The sequence below is a fragment of the Solanum lycopersicum genome, chromosome 5 (genome assembly GCF_036512215.1).
Source record: "Solanum lycopersicum chromosome 5, SLM_r2.1".
NCBI lineage: Eukaryota > Viridiplantae > Streptophyta > Magnoliopsida > Solanales > Solanaceae > Solanum > Solanum lycopersicum.
This window is the reverse complement of record NC_090804.1, coordinates 14,463,089-14,486,802: the sequence shown is the minus strand read 5'-3', so window position 1 is coordinate 14,486,802 and position 23,714 is coordinate 14,463,089. Positions and strand designations below refer to the sequence as shown.

The window sequence follows — 23,714 nt, the reverse complement described above, 5'->3', positions numbered from 1 at the left end:
AAGCGTCCCAAATTACCGTATAGATGATGAGTCACCGAAGGAATACTTCTATCGAGGAGAGGATGATAATAATAAAGCGGTGATGGACACTGTAGCGGGTGGATCTTTTGGGAAGTGTCCTTATGCTGAGATTGCTAAAAAATTAGAGAAAATCTCCCGAAATAATAAAGCTTGGAGTAATAGGAAGTCAGATACCGGGAGAAATACCTTTGCAGTACAGTCCGCTCACAACCCAGCCACAGATGAGATTCGTGAAGAAATGGCTCAGATGAGAACTGAGCTTGGCTTGGTACTATACCATATCACTGGGGGTGCAGAAAAGATAAATGCAGTTAACTACTTTCCTAAACCACCACATCCTAATGATGAATGCTATTATGCGGAGGACTCTTATGAAGTAAATGAGCAGACCGGGGGTTTCCGACCGAGAATCCAAGGCTCAAATCAGGATAATTGGTGCCAAAGTCAAGGGAACCAAGGTCGGATCTATGGTAACTAAAATCGTGAGGGTCATTATGTCTGAGATGGAAACTACAACCGCGACAACAACTTCAACAGGGTAACTACGGTAACAGAAATGATAGAAATGGGCCCTATGTCCCTCCTACAAATCGTGAAGTTACTCCTAGGGATGGTGGAGATAGTATGACGCGAGTTGAGGATATGTTGCCCAAAATGATGAGGAGGTTCGATACTAGTGATGAGCACATTAAAAATTTAAGGCGTGATTAGCAGGGATTGAGAAAAAAGTCGATACACATGCAATATTGATTAAGCATATCGAGTAGCAAATGGCCCAATTATCAGCGACTGTGAACACACAGCAACCGGGCACTCTTCTTAGCAACACTGTCCAAAATCAGGAAAATGAGGCACACTGTATGGAAATCACTACTCTTGGTGGTAAGCAAACCATTGACCCACCTATGCAGTCTAATGAGGAAAAGGTGAGAAAGGATGATGATAAGGTGGTAAAGGGTAGTGGTGAAGTAGAAGAGAGCACTGAGAAAGATGCAGAAGTCCCTATGAAGGTAATTCCCATGCCGAGACCACCACCACCCTTCCCTAAGAGATTAGTGAAAAAGATCGAGGATGGTAAATATCGGCGTTTTATAACAATGTTGAAGCAAATCTCTATCAATGTCCGTTTGGTAGAAGCTCTGGAACAAATGCCCGGTTATGCCAAGTTTATGAAAGATCTGGTTACAAAGAAAAGATCCGTCACTTTCGAGGATGATGATAGACTACAACATTGTTTTGCTATTGCTACAAAATCTCTCGTACAAAACAAAGAAGATCCGGGTGCGTTCAGTATTCCTTGTACAGTCGGGTCATTACATTTTGCGAAAGCATTATGTGATTTTGGGCAAGCATAAATCTCATGCCCCTCTAGATTTACAAGAAGTTGGGTTTGGGTGACCCAAATCCCACTGCGATGCAGCTACTGATGGCTGATCGAACAATGAAAAGGCCTATAGGGATACTCAATGATGTGCTAGTAAAAGTTTAGTCATTCATATTTCCAGCAAATTTTCTTATTCTTGATTGTGAAGTCTATTTTGAAGTGCCTATTATTCTTTGGAGGCCATCCCTTGCTACAGGTAGAGCCTTAGTTGATATGGAAAAGGGGCAGATAATATTTTGGTTGAACAATGAAGAAACGACCTTCAACGTTTGTAGGACCATGAGGCAGAGTGGTGAGCTCTAATCGGTATCCTCCATATCCCACAAACAAAAGATGAAGAAGGAGAATGAACAAAAAAGTTCAAAACAAGAGTTTATGGTTGGGGATTTGGTGCTTTTAGACAGATATGGGTTGCCTTGTCTTCCTGGCAAGCTCAATTCCAAAAAGACTGACCCTTACTTGATTACCCAAGTATTCCCTCATAAAGCAGTTGAGTTAAAAACCAAGGAGGGAGTGCGGTTTAAGGTTAATAGAGAACGAATAAAACTCTATTTTGGGCATACTCCATCGGTGAATGAAATGATAGAGGCATACCATCTTAATAAAGGCTGAGTAATCAAGGGTCCTTGGTCGTGCCGCGACGTTAAATTAGGCGCTTGTTGGGAGGCAACCCAATACTTATATATATATATATATATATATATATATATATATATATATATATATATATATATTTCTTCTAGTAATGTTAGCATTTTCTACTAATGGGTTTTAAATTTGCAGGCACATCACCAGGAAATTCTGCAGAAAATCACTCTGCAATAGATGTGAAGGACCATCATTCCCACGACGGTCCGTCTTGCACAACCGTTCTGGTTGTCAGAGACCCTATTCCTAAGGGTCTCTCACGTTTTATAAGTATCCTCTTACGGACATCCACAACGGACCGTCATACTCTCGACGGTCCGTCCTGCATAACCTTCATGACAGTGAGAGTCTCCTCTCCTATGGGTCTCCATTTTTTTTAAGTGTCCCACGACGGACATCGACGATTGACCGTCATAATCACAACGGTCCGTGCAGATTGTCGGCGCTTTGCGCCCTAGGTTTATTTCACCTACCACTTTTGTATTTCAAATTTTCTTTATGCATTGGGGACAGTTGCATGTCTCTTTGTTGGGGTGGGGTAAATGGAAAGTGAGTGCTAGGGTGAAGTCTGAGTAGCCCAATTCACTATCCTCTTTTGGGATTTTCTTGCCTGTGTTCTTTTTCCCCAAGAGACTGATTACTTTTTCTGTTGAACCGACATGTCTATATCTTTTGTACATAGTTTAATTCTGGAGCATGATGGCTTAAATGATATCCTGATAAAATGGAAAATGATGCATGACTAGGCATAGTATTTGATAAATGTATGTCTCTAAGCATGACATAGAGGTACACCACTACATGACCCAAAGTCTAAAATTCGAACTAGGTGTCTGATAATCTGTTAGAGTGATGAGATGTCAAGAGTGTGAGGAAGATTTAAATAGTCCACTATTTGTACTGAGCTAGAACTTGCCTGGTTAGTCCTGCTAAAGGTAAGCTGTAATACACAATTAGAAAGGATCATAGACCCTTATTAAATCTAGCCCATTTTTAGCCTAAATAAAAGAAAACCTAATAAAATTTATTCTTCTTTGATCCAAATGATTTGAGCTTAAATTAGACTTTTTTTTCTCACCCCAACATATCTTTTCTAGGAATAATGTGTTGGCCCTGGTCCCTACTTTGACATGTGCACCTCAACTTATGCCAAAAGCATAAGCTGAGGGTGGCTAATTGAGTAAACAACCCTTTTTATGGCTCTGACCCAACTTTGGGTATTGTGTACTTTTACTTTTGGCAAAGCAATGAGTTGAGGGTGGTTATTATGAGGAATGCTCTGGAAAGTGGGGTTGAAAGAACAAAGAGAGAGAAAGAACAAAAGTAAAGTGACTCAAGAATTAGTTGAAATAAAAGTAAAGAAAAAAAGAAAAATATACAAGAAATACAAGCAAGAAAAGAAGAGAGTCACTTACACAAATGAAGAAAGAAGGGAAAATAGCAAGGTGAAAGAATATGGGAAACTTGGCGAGATAAAATGATAGAAAATGGTATGTTTAGCCGATATGTCAAGGAGGCCAAAAAGTCACTAAAGTATACCTAAATATACCCTACCTAACCCTGAGCATATGTTAAAAGCTAAGAAAGTCCTATCGTGATCCTAAGTGTTGTATAGCGAACTTAAAGCAGTGAAAATAAGGGCAAGCTTATGGCAATATGTATGAATGAGTGTAAATTTGTTCGGAGAGAGTGAGTGTTGAAAAGTAATCCTTATACTCAAACTGAAATCATTGTGTGAAAAATGAGGATTTTATTTTAAAGTGAGGATACTAGTTGCAATACCGGAAATATTAGCACCTCAGTGAGAAATTGAAGAGGATAGGTTTTAGTGCATGGTGAGTCATTGTCATGCTCTGATCCCACATAATTCAAGCCTAATAGAGATAGCATGCATAAATATGATGAGATTAATCGGGATTGATAGCGAAATGATTGCAAAGGATAAAACATGGATACTATTGTACAAAGATTGCGTATTGAGTCATAGTGTGTCGCTTGAGGAAAAACAATGAATTTAAGTTAAGGATGTTGATATACCGTGGTTTCACGGTATTATTAATACTTTTTCTTTAAATTCAGTGTGTCCAAACACCTTTTTGTTCTAATTTTTATATAAATTTCTCCTTATTTGCAGGAAATTTGTCCAAAGATGAATACGGAGGTTTTTGAGCGAAGAAATGCAGAAGAGACCACCTACGAAGCTTGTGACGGTCCGTCATTCTTGTGACGGTCCGTAAGTGGCAGCGTAGTGCAGCTGCTGAAGGAAGATGGTAAAGTCTGACAAAGTGTGGGTTTACGAAAAGCGTGACGGACCGTCGTGTCCATGACGGTCCGTCCTGCAGGTTCGTCATGAAGTTCAGAGAAGTAGTCCAGTACCCATATTCCAAGAGTTCAAGTGTTTTGAAACGGAGACCCGTCGGACTGTTGTGCCTGTGACGATCCGTCATACCTGCTGTCAAGGGTAATGAAGAGAGCAGCAGAAGAAATTTCATCAAGTATGGGACGATGGAGTCCATGACGGTTCGTCGTGACCACGACGATCCGTCGCGATGTCCGTCGATCCTGTCGCATTTTTGACAGATTTCCAGCAAATAGAGTCCATGTTTAATTAGCTTTTTATTTTATAAATAGTTCGAAAAACCTCGTTTTTGAGGTTAGACTCTGGATTATAAGGATAGACTCTAGATTATTAGGTTAGACTCTGTATTATTTTGTTAGGCCCTTGATTATTGTTAGATTCTTGATTATTTTGAGATTCTTTGAATTGATTGTTGGTGATTTTTCCTGATTAATCAAGCGAACTTTCGGATTTTAATATTTATCATTGAAGTAAGTACATCAATTCTTATACCATATATTTGAATATATGATGATGACTATGGCTAACTAAACTCCATGACTAGGGTTGTGGGAACCATAGGCAAATAATGAGGTAACACCTAACTAAAATAACAATTCTAGAATAGTTTCTTGCATGTATTGATAATTCTTTCACTTTGAAGTCTTTTTAACGGATTGCCAACGTTAGAACTCGCCTTAATGCTACTTGCCGGACCAAGGAGGCAGATATAGGAAAATAATTATCAACATAGATTTTGTATATACTATCTAATAGGCTAGTATTAATTGGTACGAGGTAATAAATGAGTCAAATATCAAATACGATGCTTAATATGAGGTAAAGCTAAGGGTTAGTATAGCAACACACGTAGACGGACCAAGGTGCGGAGTGAAATTTTCTAGATGCCGGACCAAGGATTTAGAAATACATAACTTATCACTTTGCATGCAAGATACTAGGAAAGAATTGTTATAGTTAGACTTATCAAGTTATGAACCTGTGGGGAACACGTAAACCCTAGTTACTTTGATTAATTGATTAAACTCCAACATTCAAAGCTGTTAGTTGTCTCCTTTTATTTCGCTAGTTAATTTTATTTATTTAGTAATAGAACCCCCCCCCCCCCCCCTTTTTTTATCATTTTTGCTTTTTAAGGAAGTAATTGACTGAGCAATAGTAGAAATAAATTGAAGTTAATTCTAAACTATTTTCCTCGTGGGAACGATCCCAACCTCAGTAGTTGGGTGATTTACTTGACACGACCTCTTTACTTCTTATTTGAGAAGTAAGTTTGAGCGTATCAACAACCCATTAATTAACTTTTCCTTTACATAGTGGATATAAAAGTGTAATACATTGTCTAGCATCTTTTTCAATGATGAAAGGATCATAACTTATGTATTTGTGGTGTGCTTAACTTCAATTACATTATGTTGTTAGTCAACTTTTGTGCCTTTATGTAATGGGTCAAACCACTCACACCGAAACAATATGAATTTTTTTTAGGTCAACATGGATACCTTGCTTCAATGATATAATTAATGACACCATAATATTCAATAGTTTGGACACCACATAAATTTATTTTCTTATTCTTAGAAACTTCTTCAATTAGAAACTTAAAACCGTTGATATAATATTTATTCATTGTCTGAAGTTATTCAAATCCAAATGCAACTTCATTCACTGATTGCAAATGTTTGACATTTGAATATCAGTCGTAAACCTATATATGGTTAAAATACATAATTTAATATATCATGAATACATTATTAACTACTTATTTATTTAATGTAAGCTTGTGTTATAACCCGGGAGTACCCTCTAGGCATCACACGACGTACTCAACCTCTCGGATGTCTTATACAAACCCTTAGACATCTTTCAACGCATAGACATAAAATAGCACAAAATTTAAAACTTTTTCATAACATAGCACAAAGACTAAAAGTCATATCATTTTAAAACCTTTTTAAAATACAATTGAAGTACTATGTCTCAATGTAACCATCTTACAACATGACTACAACACAATAGTGACACGACCCTCATAATACAAAAATAACTACTATCTACTACATGAACTTAAAGAAAACTCTTGACATAAAGGTGCTTGAATCTCTAAACACACGTCAGAACATGGGAATAGTAATCCAAGATCTTGATTCTAGGAAAGGTCCATAAGCCACCACCACCTACACTTTGGGTAAAAAGATGAAGAAAAATGGTTTTAGTACAAGAATGCACTAAGTGTGATAACCATGAAAAAACATGTTTTAAAATGGACATTTGGGTTGAAACAATGCATCATGCCTTTTTAGAAAACATCATGAATATTGATACAATAGGCACAACATAGAGCACATATGTTATATACACATAGAATCCATTTATCATAATTGAGGTATATTCAACACATACCATACATTAACTTCCTTTTTGTATTAAATCCTTTCCTTAGGCAACCCTTAAGTAATACTTAGTATAATGTATCACCTTAACGTCACAAAAGATGATCTTTCATATAGGATCCATCAATCCAACCACATATATTCGTAAAGTCATAATCACATCATATGGCATAATCTTCACATAAGAACCATTACCTAAGACAACCCCTAAGTCACACTAGTGTCATGTGCAACTATCATCCCCTAATACTACTCACACTAAGTGATCGTAGGAAGCCACTCTAAACTAGGCACATCATATTCAATAAGTTACAACATGTTCATTCATCATTAGACATGAGACCAACATACTTAGTTAATGTTCACATAAGAACTCATTCATTCATTACCTCTTAGTCATAACCCATTTACTTCATATCATAGGTAAACCATCCTCACAACCCCTTCACTAGATCACTTGTGCAATGTACACATGGAGTCTCATACCCCCACATATACTAAGCAAACCTATTAAGAAGTCCTAAGTGTAATTCAAATGAATCATCCTAATTCATGTCTTGACATAAGTAAAATAAACCTTATCATGCATTCATATCAACATACATGAACCATAGTTCATATTTCTTTTAGGTCAACTTATGAATTCTAAAATCCACGATCATCAACTTAGAAGCGAGTGAACATAAAATATGAGATTGGGTGTTTCACGTTTAGTAAGTTTGGCATTCCACAAGAGAACCTTCACGTTTAGCAAGTTTTGGTTCCTAACATAGATGTTATCTCCTGATATGGAAACCTCCACGTCTAACAAATCAAGGTTTCTAGTAGCAATCTCCTTGTTCCATAATTACGTGCCCCTGTAGGTCTTAACTTAGTGGATCCACTAAGATAGCTATTATGTATATTGTTGCTACCTTGGCAAGTAGAATCCCCTCTTTTCGCTGTTAGGGTAGAACACCAAATTCCATGTAGCTCACATGGTCTATGTTGGCTATGGAAATGTCTCCAGAAAGTTAAGAAAATGTACTAAGATAAGAAGGTGATCTCTAGTCATGACTTCTTTAAGAGATACTTATCTTAGGTGAACTTATCAATTCTCAATACAATGATCATCATAGATAAATGCTCAACAATTCATAATCAATAGATATCGATAGTAATAATATTCAAAAATACATCACAATCTAAGCATAATTCCATTAACATCTAATCAAGATCACAAGAATCACTTTATAGGTTCAGTTGAGAGATAAAGGAGATCATGGGTTCTTCAATAAATTCCATAGGAAATAATCATAAAAACATTAATTCAACCAAAATTCATACTTAGAATGATTGGTAAAATCATTTGACAAGAAAATCATGCTTAGGTTGAAAATTGGGACTTTTTATCATAGAAACTGTTAGAAATATCTTAGATAAAATTCCTTTCATGAAAGTTTATTAAAGAATCAAGAGTTACCATACCTTATTTATTGAAGAACCATGAAATTTGAGAATAAATTAGTTGAAAATCTATTTTATAGCTTGAGATTGAGTTTGGCCTCCAATGTAGTTTTGAGAGAATTTTGGAAGAGAAGAGGGTTTTGGATTTTTTTTATAGGGTATTTATGTTTTTGACATGGGAATAGGGGGTAAATATTATATAAAACCCATTTATAACCAAACCCAAAGTAACAATACTACCCCAAATTAATATTACCTTATTGAATAAGTTAAACTTACCTTTTGTTTTCGGAATTATCATTGGGGAACAATTACGCGTCGCATAGCTGTTCTCACAACATTTTTGATAATATTTTTAGGGAAGTAGGGTCCACTATGTATCTTCATCGCGGACCCCTTTTTGGTCTTTGGAGTACTATGTCTGCGTCTATTTCCCTAGACCACGTGCCATACGCTGCTAAGGTAGCCTCTTGTCCAATCCTTTGGGGCCTTCTCGAGGAACCTTAGGGTGGTCCTCGGAGAGTCGTAATCGTGCGTTTTGAACCTAAACATGATTATTAAGACACTAGGATCACATACACTGTGTTTAGACTCCAAAAAACACAAAAAAGAAAGACAAACATAGGAAGACACTTTAGCACACAGAAGACTAGTTTCCGAACGTCTTGGTCGTCTTTTGATGTTTGACTTCCAAACTCTATAAAACTAATATCAAAGGCTATCTTTATTTACTTTAACAAGTTATTAACTAATAAAACCCATGTAAGTCTATATTTAATCCTTGTTCATTTTGAGGGTTGTTACAGCTTGCACACTTACACATATTTTTTAGCCATTTGGAAAATTTTGTATTGATTGCTTCATTACCTCATGTGTTTACGAACAAGTTACTCATTGTAGATTCAAATATTTTTTAGTTATTGAACACTTATTGGTTTCTTATTTGATAACATATTTTAACACTTACTTGAGATATGGTTGAATCTCTGGACAATTAAGCAAAATATGTGTCACTCCTCATTGCATTTCCATAAAAGTAAAGCCTCGCTTTCTATGCTTTTTAGATCCTCGACCATTTTGATTGTAAATTGACATCGGTTGAAATAAAGGGTAAACATCACCTTCATCATTGCGATTGGGATTGTTTCTCCTGCATCACATATCATTTCCCAAGTAATAAGGATAAAAATCACCATTTTCTCTAGTACTATCATGTTGAACAACTGACTGTTTGATATTTCGCCTTTGATTAATTGTTTACTTGGAACTGCCTATTTTTCTGCTTGTATATATCTATATATTCTAAAAAAAGAATCACCAGTTTCTTCGTAATTACATATACCAAAATATGTTAATTACCTCTCAAAAGGATATATCCATCTTGCCTCAACTGGACCTCCGGGGAGGGCCTCTTTTACAAGGTGAAATAGAGATGCTCCATCACATAAAATAAATCACATGGAAAGATCTTCTCCAACTTATTTGCAATAATAAAAACATTTTCTTCCATCGTTTCTAAACTACTCTTCAAGAACTTTCCATAATAGAATTCTTTAAAGAAAAAACTTATCCTTATTTGTTTCCATAATCTTTTAGGTAGATGGCTAAAAGCAATGAGAATTAAAGATTCTATGAATATATGATAATCATGACTTTTCACATCTATCAATTTTCCTTCATTCATATATGTACTCTTTCCTAAATTCAATGCACAACCCTGCATCATCCTAAAATTATTTATCCACTCACAAATTTACGTTTTTCATCCAATGTGAGTGAAAAGTTGTTTTGGGATTAACTATTTTACAATTTTATAATTCCTGCAGCCATAACTCTCTTCTCGTACAATATTCCTTTGTTTCAATATTAGCCTTTGGATTGTCTTTTTTCTTTGCCTCAATATCCATCAGTGTGTTAAACAAATCATGAATATTTTTTTCAATGTGCGTCACATCAAGATTATATCGGAGTAGATTGTCCTTCCAATATAGCCACTCACAAAACATCATTTGTTTGGTCAAATTATTTTCAAGAAGGTGAGGCTTTTGTAATTTTAGATAATTGAGAAACTCTCTCCCAAATTTGATGCCCTTTGAGTAATGGAGGTGGAGGCTCACTTCCAATCTTGTTTTTCCTGAATTCATTTTCCATCTTGCTAAACTCATGGTCCATTCGCAAGAACTAAAAATAACAATCAACCCATGTATTTTTTCTGTCATGTTTTAAAGTGAATCACTTAATATTTTCCATGCAATATGGACATGCTGGCTTTCCATCTGTGATCCAACAAGACAACATAACTTATGCAGAAATATCATTAATAGTTCACAATAAAGGATTACACATACAAAAATTCTTTTTATTTGATTTACCCTATGTCAAAAGGCTTTTAAACCACAATTGTTTAAGCTTATCTACCAATGCCTGCAGATAGACATCAATCATTTTTTTTATTATAGGGACCTAGAAAAACACAATTTAGAAAGATTTAGGGGCTGAAGATTATAAAAAGTATGAAATACCGGTTAACTAGAATAAGGTGAAGCAGCATTAGGGAATAGTGTGAAGCCATCTCCAAATAACCCCAATCTGACATTTCTTGGTTCACTACAAAAATAAAGATATCCATGATCAAAATGCTTTGTTTTCACCATCAGATGGATGAGACAAGACACCGATGACCTTCTATATTCACGATGTCATCTCATATGTGGGCAGACCACATCGATGTATAAAACCTTTTTAACCTAGGAATAAGATGTAGATAATGCATCACCTTAACATGACCATTTTTATGGCCAGAGTCCTTTAAAACGAGCATGTCCGTAAAATTTACAATTTTCTAAATCACTATTAAAACAAAAATGAATTTTTTCATATTTCAATCCTTATTTTGTCATCAAATGCTTTGTCTGATAGAAGTTTTAGATATGTTAAACTATGAATTAACTAGTTCATCCAAAAGATTAATGATTCACCCCATAGTCGCATTATGGAAGTTTTAGTCTAATTTAATATTCATTGCTCTGACCGCAACTAACAAGGAAGAATACAGACACTCTTCACATAGTGGACGACTAGACTATTCTAATTAATCATAAAAGCGACTTGTTTCTTTATTAGGAGTTTCATCAAAATATTGCTCGGATTCCATCCTACCTTGAACCATGAAATTATCATTGATCATTTCATTAACCCTATAATATTCAACCTTAATTTGACCATGTGTTGCAAGCATATTATATTCATCCATATGCATCGAATTATAAAACATAACATTTAATCCATCTCTTTCTCAATAAGAACTCTATACAAAATATCTAGGCTTAAATCCATTACGGTACAAATTAACCATGATTGTATCTAGTTCAAAAAAATTTAAGCACCCACATGCAATACAAGGAACCTAACTAATCCATTTTTCTTAAAAATATCGAGTGCCATTGTAAGTTCAATAAAATCTCTAACAGTGTTAATAAACTCAGGTTTCAAACCACCACCAATTTCATATTTCATATTATACATCCACAAACTATGATTGATCTTCAAAAATATAGATATTCAATTATAAAATAAATTCCATAGCAATTTTACTACATTAAACTAATTTATATTGTAAATATAAATACTACATTTCAAGATCTACAAAGTTAAAATTAATTAATTAATAAATACTAATTAATTAAGTACAAATAAAGTTCAAATTCTAGTTAAGTTCAAAATTAGTTTTATAATCCTAATGATCTTTTATAATTATTATGAACTAGTCTTTGGGAACGTGATATAAAACTTACTTATATTTTAAAAAGTGAACTATATAAAAGAAATTGTTAAAATCTAAAATATTCATTCACTTTCCATGTTTTCTAATAGGAACATCTAATAGTTTAAATGTGAACATAAGAAAGGCTTGTTATGTTGTCAAATGCTTCGCATATTAAAAATTATATCATGACTTTCAGAAATTGGTCCTCTTATAGTTGTATGCATAACAAGAAGTTGTTGCCTATTGAAAGTAGTATTTTTTAAATGTTAAACAAAAAATTGATAAACATATGTCTTCTTCAATTTGTAAAATTAAATACTTGAATACATAATATATGGATTTTGGACACGATAATCTTATATATAGAGTTATTTAGGGGCCATACCTGATGAGGAAGACATCATCACAAAGAAAAGTGAAAGTGTTAGTCGTAAATTTGATTTTATCTCCTTTCCCTAATTTTATGTTATAACAACCGTCAACGGAGGAGTTAATATAGAGAATATGTGATAAGCCTAATGGCTGGAGGGAGAATAAATTTATAGAGGTTATGATTTAATTTGGTACATCCATCAAGTAACCAATGTATGGACGAGATCTATTCCTTATTAAATACTATTTACAGTTTTACTTGGGTTACAAGTAAACTTGGGTTATAAGTAAGAAATAATTAGTAATAAATAATAATAATTCTTACATTCTCCAACTTGTACCAATAACCATATCACATTAATATTTTAAAAATATTAATTGTGCATACATTAAATCTTTTCTATAATGTCCATCATACATACCACAATATAACAAACTACTAATGCGAGTTATGACGGTTTACGTAAATTTTAAGTACTTCCTTTCATATGCTACTACATTAACAACTTATCATACTAGGTTCATAAGCTATAATAACGTATAACATTACTGTCCACAATAAAGTCTCATAGAGACTTATCTTGTATTTGTAAGGTTGTGGAGCATGATTAATATATATAACTGTTTACGCGGTGAGGTTGCTAGGCGTTATTGGGGCGGGAGCCCCCCATTTGAACGAGGGGTTCGGTGCATCCCCCCGACCTAAATTTTAGATTTTACTATTTATTCTCCATTTATTCTTTGTAACCAAAAATACTCTGATTTATTAATATATATACTCCACCGCCGTGGAATTTTAGTCACAAGGTGTTACCACAAAATATTGGTTTCTCTCGTTCTCTCTAGATCTCTCATCTTTTTCTTTCTATAGTTCTTGTGTTCTTTATTCATTAAGTGTGTGTGTGTGTGGTTTCGATCCTAACAACTTGTATCAGAGCTAAGGAGATTCAACACGATCACAAATGATGGATAGTTAGACGCTTGGAATCGGGAAGTTTGATGGATCCGATTTCAGTTTATGGAAGATGCAGATTAAAGATTAGATCTTCACGAACCGTTGACTGGGGTGAAGCCATAATCCATGACAGATAAGAAGTGGAAGCTGAAGGGTCGCTAGGCTCTAGGGTTGATCCGATTGACTTTGTTAAGAAACGTGGCGTTCAACATCGTGAAGGAGAAGACTACGTCCGATCTGTTGAAGGCACTGTCAAACATGTATGAAAAACCATCAGCGATGAACAAGGTATATTTGATGCGTAGATTATTCAATTTACAGATGTCTAAGAATGGATCCGTTTCTGATCATATATTAATGAGTTCAATATGATTGTGAGTCAACTAAATTCTGTGGATATTAATTTTGAAGATGAAATTAAGGCGTTGATTCTAATGTCATCTCTGCCTGAGTCTTAGGATATTGTTGTTGCTGCGATTAGAAGTTCCCGTGGATCTGAGAAACTGAAGTTTGATGCAATTTGTGATGTTGTTCTTAGCAAAAATATTCGCAAACGATAAGTGGGAGATTCATCGGGCAGTGCTCTCGGCATTGACCTAAGGGGGAGAAGTAAGAAAAAAGGCCAAAATCAACATGGTCGATCAAAATCAAAGCATCGAGGAAAATCCCCGACATATCAAACATAACTTGTTGGAATTGTGGATAAAAAAGGCACTTTCGGACGAGCTGTACAAAGCCAAAGAAGAAACAAAACTAGAAATTTGGAGATGACAATGATTCTGTAAATTCAGCAGAGGACATTGGGTTTGCTCTAATCCTTATTCTAAATAGCCTGGTTTAATCATGAATTTTGGATTCTGGTGCATCTTTCCATTCGTCTCCAATCAAAGAGTTGTTCCAAAATTTTAAATCTTGAAATGTTGGAAATGTGTGTCTTGCTGACAATAAAGCCTTAGAGATTGAAGGAAAGGGGGATGTTTGCATAAAGACCACCTCAGGAAACAAGTGGACATTGGAGGATGTCAGATAAATTCCTGCGCTCAAGAAAAATCTTATCTCTATTGGTTAGTTGGATAGCACGGGATATGCAGCAGAGATTTGGAAAGGTTAGTGGAAGATTGTGAAAGGTGCGATGGTAGTTGCCCATGACACCAAATCTGGAACCTTGTACACCACTCCATGGTTTATTAACATGGCCGTTGTTGCTGAAGATGCTACCGGTTCATGTCTGTGGCATAACAAACTTGGACACATGAGTGCTAAAGGAATGAAGATTTGGTAGCAAAAGGAGCATTAGAGGGTCTGAAGTCTGTTGATATGGGTCATTGCAAGAGTTGTGTTATGGACAAACCGAAAAGAGTAAGCTTCACAAAGACTCCAATAGAGCCAAAGAAAGTGCGGTTGGAAATGGTCCATACAGATGTTTGGGACTATCTCCAGTATCATCAATGGGAGGATCAAGATTCTATGTTTCCTTCATTCATGATTTTAGCAGGAAGGTATGGGTTTACTTCTTGAAGCATAAGCCAAATGTGTTTGTAAATTTTGAGAAGTGGAAAGCTAAAGTTGAGAATCAGACCGGTTTGAATGTCAAATGCCTAAGGTTTTACAATGGAGGAGAGTATGACAAATTAGAGTTCAATTCATTCTTTGTAGCTGAAGGAATCAGATTGATGAGAACAGTTCCTGGTAAGGCAAGGCAGAATGGAATTGCGGAGAAGATGAACAGATTATTGAATGAACGTTCAAGGAGTATGAGGATACACTGTGGGCTACCCAAAACACTTTGGGTTGATGATGTGAGCACAGCTGCATACTTCATCTACAGGTGACCATCAGTTTCTTTAGGGTTCAAGATTCCATAGAAGGAGTGGACAGGAAAATAACTCAAGTACTCACACTTGAGGACTTTTGGTTGCACTGCTTCTGTTCATGTTGATCTAGAAAAAAGAGACAAGCTTGATGCCAAGGATGTGAAGTGTTACTTCATAGTCTATGGTTCTGATTTGTTTGGTTACAGGTTTTGGGATGACATGAACAGAAAGATCCTGCGACATTGTGACATGATATTTGATGAGTCTGTCCTGTAAAAGGACAGAGAGTAGAAGGTTCTAGAGATTACAAAGCAAGTGGGAGTTGAGGTTGAGTTGGAGAAGAGTAACCCTTGATATGTCTGTAATCATTTAAAATTTATTAAATATAAATTTATAAAATGATTCGAATTATGTTGAATTCATAAATATATTAATCCAAACAAATATTGTGGATTAGTATAATTGAGTTAAATATTTAAGTCCAATAAATATGGATTTAATTAAAGTCAAAATTAATTGATTTGGGCTACATTGGATGAACCCAATTGGTTAAACCCAATCTCATCTCATTCTAGAGCCCATCTTGGCGCTACGTGTGCAGATGATGTGGCATGCCAAGTCAAATAAGAAAACCAATAGAATCATGACATGTGTCAAAGATGACAAGCCCGCTCCATAAAGCCCAAATGCCATGTCACTTCAATCTGATTGGTTGAAAGGAATCCTATTCCAATTGCAACTCCTCTATTCTAAAACTATAAATAGGGGTCCTCATAATTCAGAAAAGAGGGAGAAAATTCTAAACAAGAAGCTAGAGAAGCTCTGTGGTACAAACACCATTTAATTCTCTACAAAGCTACAAGTTTAAGAATTCAAGCATTCAAGTTAAAGAACGATCAAGATCATGACCACCGAATTCAAGAACAAGCTCGAAGCCCTTGAGTTCAAATAAAAGTCAAGATCAAGATAAAGTTCAAGTTTGAGTTCATCATAGATTCAAGAACAAGCTTTAGAGCCCTTGAATTTATATTTGAAAAGGCGAATTCAGAGGAATTATAGAGATTGTAACACTCGCATTTGAAATAATAAAACGATTGTCGCTATAATTTTCCGTTCTTGATTATTGTTTTCTCAACGCGAATTTTATTGTCTACAAATTCTGGCACGCCTAGTGGGACAATCTCTACCTCTCATCTCAACTTTTCAAACGTCAAAGAATATCAAGATGACTTCCATGAACAACAACTCTCGATCAACCGCCTCTAAGGTCACTAGCTCCAAGTTCTCTACTGAAGTTGAAGACATCCTTGGTGTTACCTTTGGAAGTTTTGGGGCTGTTACGACAAGCAAGGCTGCTACACTGGGGCAACAAACGCTTCAAGTGTCATCTGCATCAACCCCTGTTTTTGGGACTTCGACTCCAAAAGGAGCAAGTTCCTCCACAAATTCTCTAGAAGGAGGAAGTAGTGTTGCTGAAAAGATCAAGAAGACATTGGCTCTACTTGAGCAATCTGGTCCCAAGAACTCTACCACAAGGGAGAACTGTGATTCAACTTATGAATCATCTCCACGTATATCGAGTCCACTGAAAATTAATTTACGCGACAATCCATTTTACTCTCCAGCATCTCCGATGATCATGCAAACGATGGTGACTGCTGCTTCCTCTCCTGAGGAACAACTTGCAAATCTGACAAAGTTGGTTGAAGGATTGACGAAGCACGTACACCACCAAGAATCTCGAATTGACAAGTTGATGGACAGGATAGAAGAACTTTTAGATGGAGATGCAAGCCATGCACCTGGAAAGGGCATTGAAGTTCAAGAAATCGAAGATCCTTCTAAGAAAGCCCCGTTTGTTAAAGAGATGCCAGTTTCTTTTGAAGGAATGATCCCACTCGATCGCTCGAAGGAGTTTATTGAAGGCACTATCAAAGATAAGTATGAAGTCTCCACCAAGTCTTCTCATATGTATGCTAAGCCATATACTGCTAGGATTGATAATTTTAAAATGCCTGCTGGTTATCAACCTCCCAAATTTCAACAATTTGAGGGAAAAGGAAATCCAAAACAACATGTCGCGCACTTTGTGGAGACATGTAACAATGCTGGAACATATGGAGACTATCTTGTCAAACAGTTTGTTCGCTCTCTAAAAGGAAATGCCTTTGATTGGTACACGGATCTCGAACCTAACTCTATTGATAGTTGGGAGCAACTAGAACATGAGTTTCTTAATCGCTTCTATAGCACAAGGCGCACGGTGAGCATGGTAGAACTCACGAATACTCACCAAAGGAAGGATGAACCAGTCATAGATTTCATAAATTGGTGGAGGAACGCGAGCCTAAATTGCAAGGACAGGCTTAGTGAAGCTTCTGCAATCGAAATGTGTATTCAAGGAATGCACTGGGAGATTCTTTACATCTTGCAAGGAATAAAACCAAAATCTTTCGAGGATTTAGCTACTCGCGCTCATGATATGGAGTTGAGCATGACATCTGCCGGAAAAGATATGACTATTGTCCATGACCGTCACAAAGGAAGGGACAAACAGAAACCCAAGAGATGGAGCAAGTTTCTGCCCAAAAATGACAACAAAGAATCCATGAGTGTAAATGTGTCACCCGCAAAGTTCACCATGAATGAGGGTGTAAAACAAAATGTGAGAACGACTTTCCAAGCACGTTCAAATCAAAAGTCGACGCTAAGGGAGATGCAAGGAAAAAAGTATCCCTTCTTGGATTTTGACGTTTCTGAAATTTTTGATGAATTGCTTGAGTTAAAGCTCATTGACTTGCCAGAGAAGAAGCGACCCGATGAAGCTGGAAAAACTGATGACCCAAATTATTGCAAGTATCATAGACTTGTGAGTCATCCTCTTGAAAAATGTTTTGTCTTTAAGGATAGAGTGATGCGATTGGCTAACGAAAATAAAATTATCCTTGATGATTAGAAGGCTAGTTCTAACCATACCTCTATCACGTTTGGGTCACTAGATCCGGTCCAAATATATATCTCTAAAAAGCATGAAGAAGAGCCTGTAGACCAGAACGTTGACATAGATGATGATGAGGGTTGGATTCTTGTAACTAGGCGAAGACGCAACAAGTCAAGCTTACGAAAAGAATTATCCGAACAACCGGTTAGAGAAAAAATGGTGAAGAAATCAAAGAAGCAAAAATCAATCAAACGCCCCAAAAGGGCAAAGGTTGAAGTGCATCACTACCAAAGACCTCGACGTCTTGTCACTCTAGAGGAATTCTTGCCAAGCTCATTCGACACAAAGTCTAATCAAGGAAATGTCGAGGCATCATGTTTCAATGTGGATAAAGAACAATCAATGAAGGTGCCTCCTGCTGTAAAAGAAGGAACAACGAGTGAATCCTCACCAAAAGTGTCTCTTGGGGAAGAAGAAAAAGAAACAAGGGAAATCTCAGAAATGATGTCTCTTTCATCTTCTGAAAAATCTATTGAACTTTCTTCCCAAGAAGCACATGTTTGTGATACTAAAATCACATTTACAGAAAACGATCTTCTATTTGGTGAAGCACTACACAATCATCCTTTGTATATGGTGGGTCATGTGCTAGAGAAGAAGATAAATAGAATCTTAATAGATGAAGGATCTTGAGTCAACATTTTGCCTATCCACACATTGAAGGAACTTGGCATCACGACTGGGGAACTTAGTGAAAGTCGTCTGTTGATACAAGGATTTAATCAAGGTGGACAGAGGTCCATAGGATCTATTAAATTAGAGATCCACATGGGAGATGTGCGATCAAGCGCATGGATGCATGTGATTGACGCAAAGACATCATACAACATATTACTTTGCAGGCCTTGGGTACATGAGAACAGAATTGTCTCATCTTCTTACTATCAATGTTTGAAATATCTTGAAGGTGGAATTGAAAGAAAGATAGTTGCAGATGATAATCCTTTCACCGAAGTGGAGACACACTTTGCGGATGCGAAATTCTATATGAGAAGTTATGTTGTTAAAGGGGTTAAATCCAATGACGTCAAATCAATCAAGATTGATAATATCGTAAACAAAAGAATTGATGCAGCTATCGAAAAGGTTAAAATTGACACTAAAGACTCCTGTCCCATTATTAATGAAGGGAATATCTTGTCTTCAAAGAAGAAGCAGACTTCTAGGCTTTGCTATAATCCAAAGGAGAAGAAAAAACAAGATCAACCATCTAACCTTGAAAAAAATGCATTAAGAGGGCTAAATTTTCCTATCAAACGGATTGATGCAATAAACTTGTCTGCAAAGTTACCAGAAAAGTCAGTCGTTCAAGATCAAGTGCTAGATATGGCTCTCCCTACAAAACGCACAAAAGAAGGTTTTGATCCCAATGCCTACAAGTTATTTGTGAAGGCAGGATACAACCCTAGTGAGCTATCAGCGCTAGGGAAACTACCATCAGAAGATACAACTAGGAAAGCGCGTGAAGGCCTAGGTTATAGCCAACCGCCGCCAATTCGCATTTCCATAAGAAGGGCCAGTAATAATCATATAACTTTTGAAGATGACATGACTGCTCCCAATAAAAGGCCTTCCGTCTTTGATCGACTTGGTGAAGCGACAACGAGAATTTCTGTGTTTGAGAGGTTAGGTCCTCTGAAGAAAAATAACAATAACATGAGAAGTTATTTAAGAGTTACAAGGCCTACTTCACATTTGGTTCGAAAGGATTTCAAAAGTTTGATTCCTTCTAGGATGAGGCGACAAGTGGAACTTGTGGTTTCCTGTAAAGAGGAACTCAAGGCAAAGGTTCATACTGTGGTATACACCAAAGAGCGCGAGGAAGATGAAGAAAGTGTAGGTTCCTCAAATCATGTTACAATTCAAAATGAGTACGATTCTTTGCCTCAAAAGAAGATTGAAGAAGAGGTAGAAGATATTTTCTCGTGTTGTCATATATCGGTCAATGACAATGATCCTATGGAAGAGGAAGATGCTAAAGATGCTCCTCCAGAACTTGAAGAAGGAGTAAAGATCACAATAGATCCTTTGAAGGAAGTTAACCTTGGCACTGATGAAGATCCAAAGCCAACTTACTTGAGTGTGTTTCTAGAAATTTATGAAGAAGTCGCTTACATGAATATACTCAAAGAATATAGAGATGTATTTACTTGGAGTTACAAAGAAATGCCTGGATTGAGTCCTAGAGTAGCGGTCCATCAATTGGCAGTCAAAAAAGGTTCTTGTCCAGTTAAACAAGCTCAAAGACGTTTTAGACCAGACTTGATTCCATTGATAGAAAATGAAGTTAACAAACTCATTGAGGCAGGATTTATTCGTGAGGTCAAATATCCTACATGGATTTCAAGTATTGTTCTTGTGAGGAAGAAGAATGGTCAAATTCTAGTCTGCGTTGACTTTAGAGATCTCAATAATGCATGCCCTAAAGATGAGTTTCCTCTTCCCATTCCAGAGTTGATGATTGATGCCACCACTGGTTATGAGGCAATGTCGTTCATGGATTGTTCTTCTGGATATAATCAAGTCCTCATGTCACCAAAAGATGAAGAGCTCACTGCATTTCGCATGCCAAAAGGTATTTATTGCTACAAAGTGATGTCATTTGGTTTAAAGAACGCTGGTGCCACATATCAAAGGGCTATGCAAAATATCTTTGATGACTTTCTCCATAAAAATGTTGAATGTTATGTTGATGATTTGGTAGTAAAGTCGAGAAAGAGGGGTGATCATTTGAAAGACTTAAGGATGGTGTTTGAGTTACTCCGACGATACCAACTAAGGATGAATCCATTGAAATTTCCCTTCGGAGTTACTTCCGGCAAGTTCCTTGGCTTTATTGTGAGACATCAAGGAATTGAAATTGATCAAGCCAAAGTCGATGCAATATCAAAGATGCCTGAACCTCGAGATATTCATGAGTTAAAAAGTCTCCAAGGAAAGTTAGCCTACTTGAGAAGGTTCATCTCAAATCTAGCAGGGAGATATCAACCATTCAATCATCTCATGAAGAAAGGTGTTCCTTTTAATTGGGACCAAACATGTAGCGAAGCATTTAAAAGAATCAAACCGTATCTAGCAAAACCTCCGATTTTGGCAGCCCCTATACCTGGAAAACCATTGATACTCTACATTGCAGCACAAGAAAGGTCTGTAGGAGCCCTGTTAGCTCAAGAGAATAGTGAAGGAAAATAAAATGCTCTTTATTACTTAAGTAGAACGATGACGCCAAATGAGCTAAATAATTCGCCAATTGAAAAGCTATGCTTGGCACTAGTCTTCTCAATTCAAAAGATGAAGCATTATTTTCAAGCTCATGTTGTCCGCCTTATTTCTAGAGCAAATCCCATCAAGTTTGTTATGTCAAAACCTTTCCTTAGTGACCGACTAGCAAGATGGTACCTCCAATTCCAACAATTTGAGATTGTGTACATCCCTCAAAAATCCGTGAAGGGACAAGCACTAGCGGATTTCTTAGCAGACCATCCTATACCAAATGATTGGGATTTAACTGATGAGTTTCCTGATGAAGATGCGATGTTAATTGAAGTTCAACCTCGTTGGAAAATGTACTTTGATGGGGCTGCACATCGCGATGGAGCTGGTGCTGGCGTGGTGTTCATCACTTCACAAGAAGAGATTCTACCATTCTCTTTTACTCTAAAACAATGTTGCTCAAATAATGTCGTTGAATATCAAGCACTGATACTTGGACTTGAAATGGCCGTTGACATGAAACAATTACATTTACAGGTCTTTGGTGACTCTCAGTTGGTGATTAATCAACTCTTAGGAAGTTATGAGGTAAAAAAGCCTGAATTGCGACCTTATCATGATTATGCTCAAAAGTTGATAAGATGGCTTGGGGATGTAACTCTTCAACATGTGCGTCGAACAGAGAATAAGAAAGCTGATGCATTGGCTACTCTAGCTTCAACGCTAACCCTTCCTGATCAGACGCAAGTAACTGTCTGTCAGAAATGGATAGTACCACCGTCAAATGAGGAAGAATATATTGAAAATAAGCTTGATCATATCGTCGCCATGGTTGAAGCTGCGATGGAAGATTGGAGACAACCCATCATTGACTACCTATGTTACGGGATACTTCCAGAAAATCCTAGAAGAAGAACTGACATACGTCGTCGTGCACCTCGTTTCCTTTACTACAAGGATACATTATATAGAAGATCATTTGAGGGTATGTTATTACGATGTTTGGGAGAGGAAGAAACAATTTAAGCTCTGCAAGAAGCACACTCAGGAGTATGTGGATCACATCAATCTGGACCAAAACTTCATTTTCACATAAAGAGGATGGGGTATTACTGGCCAACCATGGTGAAAGATTGCTTATATTATGCCAGGAAATGCGATGCTTGTCAATTTCATGCGAATTTCATTCATCAGCCACCCGAAGTATTGCACCCAACCATCGCATCTTGGCCATTTGACGCTTGGGGACTAGATATTGTAGGACCATTACCAAAGTCTTCTGGTGGACACTTGTACATCTTGGCTGCAACTGATTACTTTTCAAAATGGGCTGAAGCTATCGCTCTTAATGAGGTAAAAAAAGATAATGTTGCAAATTTTATCCGAGTAAATATTATCTATCGCTTTGGCATCCCTAGATATATAATAATCGATAATGGCAAATCATTTGATAACAAGTAAATGAACAAGATTTGTGATCTTTTTGACTTTAAGCAGCGTAAATCTTCTATGTACCATGCTGCCGCTAATGGTCTTGCTGAAGCATTCAATAAGACTCTATGCAACTTGCTCAAGAAAGTTGTCTCCAAATCCAAACGGGATTGGCATGAAAGAATGGAAGAAGCTTTGTGGGCATATAGGACAACATATCGCACACCAACTCAAGCAACACCTTATTCACTTGCTTTTGGAGTTGAAGCAGTCCTGCCACTCGAGCGTCAAATACCCTCCTTAAGACTTGCTATTCAAGAGGGGCTCACTGAGGAAGAAAATGCTCGATTGCGACTTGCTGAGTTAGAAGCACTTGATGAAAAGAGGTTACAAGCCCAAAAAAACCTTGAATGTTATCAAGCTCGTCTACCTCGTGCTTTTATAAGAAGGTTTGCTTGAGGTGCTTTCAAGTTGGAGATCAAGTTCTCGCGGTAAGAAGACCCACCATTACTTCGCACAAGTCTGGGGGCAAATTTACCTCAAAATGGGATGGACAATATGTTGTACAAGAAGCATATTCAAATGGTGCTTACAAGCTTGTTGATGCTGATGGCTTAAGGATCGGTCCTATTAATGCCAAATTTCTAAAGAGATACTATCCTTGAAGAAAGATAATGCTCCTTAAGGTAGGAGCCTAAACTGCATGTCACTCCTGGCCCACAAGAGTATAAACTGTGTACGGCACAACAACAAAAAAAAATCACTCAAATACCCATAACTACGTTGTGACTTGATCCTCTTTATTGAGGTACGTAGGCGCTTAGAATCATATTCTAAGTTCAGTTGCATGAGTGTCAAAAAAATAAAAAAAAGTTCCCACTTAAATTCAAAGAAAAGTCAAAGCGATATGT

General features: G+C 36.7%; 1 protein-coding gene across 1 annotated transcript; it reads left to right on the top strand.

Moving 5' to 3' along the window:
- Positions 1-21,378: 21,378 nt before the first annotated feature.
- Positions 21,379-22,398, top strand: LOC138348671 (uncharacterized). The gene has a single exon (XM_069298239.1). The coding sequence runs from the start codon at positions 21,379-21,381 to the stop codon at positions 22,396-22,398; it is 1,020 nt and encodes a 339-aa protein (XP_069154340.1).
- The last annotated feature ends 1,316 nt before the right edge of the window (positions 22,399-23,714 follow it).